Here is a 3,099-nt window from a genome sequence, read left to right as displayed (position 1 = left end):
TCTCGCATCATGTGTAAAAGGTTTAACCACTCGTTAATGATGCCCAAGTAAAAGGTAAGTTTACGCAATGAAATAACTTTTTATTAATACAAAATGAAATATAATCTTTGACAATTTAAGTCTATTTATAAATACAATAGATATTTTTAACGCGCTTTTCTTGTTTGCTAACATAACTTTTCATAAAATATACAACATGAAATCATCTTGCCGAGTTTGAATTCGTCTGATACCAAGACTCTAAAGTGTTATTAACCACACAATCGGCTGTATCTTCTGGAAGCTGAAATAGCAGTGCATTTAATGCCTCGTTCAGTATCACTTCCGTCCAGGGTTCATACATACTTCTTTAAAAAACTTTGCTATATTGTTGGCAGATGTGATATTTAGAATAGATCTCCGTAATGTTATAAATAAGGAGACTGCCAAATTGACTAGAATTTTTAGGGATCGTGAAGCAATGACTTTGTCCCAAATTCTAAGCAAAATTGTTAATTAGTTATGAAAATCTCTGTTATAATGAACAAGCTGGACTGAGCTACAAAAGAGGACAGAGGGGTGTGGCTTAAGAATGACTTAACCCCTTTTCCTGAATGTGGCTGACAGAGGGGCGTGGCTTTAGCAATTACTCCACCCCTTTCCCTCAAGACGGTGGGGGACAGAGGGGTGTGGCTTAAGAATTACTCCACCCCTTTCCCTCAAGACGGTGGAGGACAGAGGGGTGTGGCTTATGAATGACTACATTCCTTTCCCTCAAAATGGCGGACAGAGGGGTGTGGCTTAAGAAGTACTTCACCCCTTTCCCTCAAAACGGTAGGGGACAGAGGGGGTGTGGCTTAAGAATGACTTAACCCCTTTCCCTCAAAATGGCGGAGGACGGAGGGGTGTGGCTTAATAATTACTCCACCCCTTTTCCTCAAAATGGCGGAGGACAGAGGGGTGTGGCTTAAGAATTACTCCACCCCTTTCCCTCAAGACGGTGGAGGACAGAGGGGTGTGGCTTATGAATGACTACATTCCTTTCCCTCAAAATAGCGGACAGAGGGGTGTGGCTTAAGAAGTACTTCACCCCTTTCCCTCAAAACGGTAGGGGACAGAGGGGGTGTGGCTTAAGAATGACTTAACCCCTTTCCCTCAAAATGGCGGAGGACGGAGGGGTGTGGCTTAATAATTACTCCACCCCTTTTCCTCAAAATGGCGGAGGACAGAGGGGTGTGGCTTAAGAATTACTACATTCCTTTCCCTAAAAGTGGCGGAGGACAGAGGGGTGTGGCTTAAGAATTACTACATTCCTTTCCCTAAAAGTGGCGGAGTACAGAGGGGTGTGGCTTAAGAATTACTCCACCCCTTTCATTCAAAATGGCGGAGGACAGAGGGGTGTGGCTTAAGAATAACTCCACCCCTTTCATTCAAAATGGCGGAGGCAGAGGGGTGTGGCTTAAGAATAACTCCACCCCTTTCATTCAAAGGCAGAGAATAGAGAGGGGCTGGCATTAAATAGAAGAGAATTTCCGCCCCTTTAGCATCGTAATGTACCTTTCAAGTGAATTTTCAGGTAAAACTTCTGCAAAACACTGGGAAAACCAGGCATTAAATGGAAGTGTATTCAATGCAGATATATAGTGTAAATGTTGATATAATTCCGGATCTTCTTGCTTCAATGACTGTATGAATTTCTCTTGCTACGTTTAATAAAAATAATTATTATTATTATTAAACCGCAATAAATCACTAGATGTCGCCACTGAACTCACAAAAAAATTAATATTAGACGAATTTTCTTTCACCAGGTTCCAAATTCGTTTCAATAAGAAATAAGCTCGTTTTTGATTAGAGCACATTTGCGTGAATGTTGTGGCCAGTGCTAAAAGATTTAATGAACTTGGTTCCTGCAACTATAACAAGGTGATACGTCAATATGTGAACGTTTTTTGGTCTTTTCTATTCTTACCTGCTGCTCGTAATTCAATCTTATTTCCCCTTCATCAAGTAGAATCATGTAGGTGAGAACTTTGGGTAAAGGGGTTTTGTCATCTATTGCTGATATTACATTTAAACAGTGGTGAAGATCCTCATACATCTCTTTTTGATGGTCTTGGACATATTGTTGGGTTTCAGGATTTTTGGGGAGGACACCTGAGATGAATAAGCAACTTAAAATGGAAATTACGGAGAAATAGGGAGAGAAAGGGGTGTGGCTTAAGAATGGCCACACCCCCTTTTCTCAAAATGGCGGACAACTTTAATCTTTAGGCACCAGAGGGCTGTTAAGTCATGAAAACAATTACACACCTAACAAAATATTCCAAATATATTCTCTGTACATTGCCGGAAGAGAAAATCGCAAACAAAATTGAGATATCTTCATTAAGTTTAAGGGTTTTTCATTGAGAAGCATTTCAAGTGACTTCTTTTCTTCTACACCCCGAAATCCAACTTTGTCATAATAATACGAACGAAAGTTTCTAAAGTCTTCCGCCATACCAGAGCTGGAAATATATTTTTATTATATATTTATTAAAATTAATTCAAAGTTTTTAAATTTATCAGGAAAATCACATTAACGGCCTTAAAACGAAGTCCGAGAGCTTAGCCTTAGCATAAGTAGCAGACTGACTACCAGACAGCTATTTTTTTTTTCCCCCACCTACGACTACGAGTACGAACACTAGTGCTTAGCCGTGAGGCCTTGAGCACCAGGAAGAAGTGAGCGTGAGACCCTACGCGGCCAAACACTGACGGGTGCCGCTAGGTCGTATGTGGGTAAGCAGGGAAGGAAATGAGGTTTACTTGGGAGGTGACGGAAGGTGGAATTGGGGTAGGTCACCTCCGACGGACACGGGACAGTCGGCACCAGGCTGGGAAATAAGGATATTTTTTAAACTAGTCCTTTGGACCAGTGACCCCCTAGTGTCTGAAATCATTTACTGGTCTCCGGACTGGTCCCAGCCTTTGCTCTCCAATAGATTTGCAATTAATAAACTGGTCCCGAGGACCAGTAACCCCCACTTCTTGAATTAAAAAACTAGTCCAAGAAATTAATAAACTGGTTTTGGACCAGAGGAAGTGTGCTATTTCCCAGCCTGGTCGGCACCTATA

At 41.4% G+C, this 3,099-nt stretch overlaps 1 protein-coding gene across 1 annotated transcript; it reads right to left on the bottom strand.

Moving 5' to 3' along the window:
• Positions 1-55: 55 nt before the first annotated feature.
• Positions 56-2,570, bottom strand: TBC1d7 (TBC1 domain family member 7). Its single transcript, XM_089854869.1, has 6 exons — positions 2,293-2,570; positions 1,952-2,136; positions 1,755-1,895; positions 1,537-1,682; positions 346-478; positions 56-283 (listed from the first exon to the last, which is right to left on the bottom strand). The coding sequence occupies exons 1-6, from the start codon at positions 2,480-2,482 to the stop codon at positions 203-205; spliced, it is 876 nt and encodes a 291-aa protein (XP_089710995.1). The 5' UTR covers positions 2,483-2,570; the 3' UTR covers positions 56-202.
• Between the last annotated feature and the right edge of the window lie 529 nt (positions 2,571-3,099).

Source organism: Phalangium opilio, unplaced genomic scaffold (genome assembly GCF_054372755.1).
Source record: "Phalangium opilio isolate 3A_F unplaced genomic scaffold, DU_Popi_V2 ptg000209l_1, whole genome shotgun sequence".
NCBI lineage: Eukaryota > Metazoa > Arthropoda > Arachnida > Opiliones > Phalangiidae > Phalangium > Phalangium opilio.
Note: the sequence above shows the minus strand (reverse complement) of the source record. Positions and strands in the feature narration are given on the sequence as shown.

Excerpts from the sequence above, each read along its gene's own strand:
- TBC1d7 (XM_089854869.1), bottom strand. The coding sequence starts at position 2,482 with ATGGCGGAAGACTTTAGAAACTTTCGTTCGTATTATTATGACAAAGTT. Across the intron at positions 479-1,536 it reads CCTGAAAATTCACTTGAAAG|AATTTGGGACAAAGTCATTG; the intron begins GTACATTACGAT and ends AATTTTGCTTAG. Across the intron at positions 284-345 it reads TAGCAAAGTTTTTTAAAGAA|CTTCCAGAAGATACAGCCGA; the intron begins GTATGTATGAAC and ends CTGCTATTTCAG.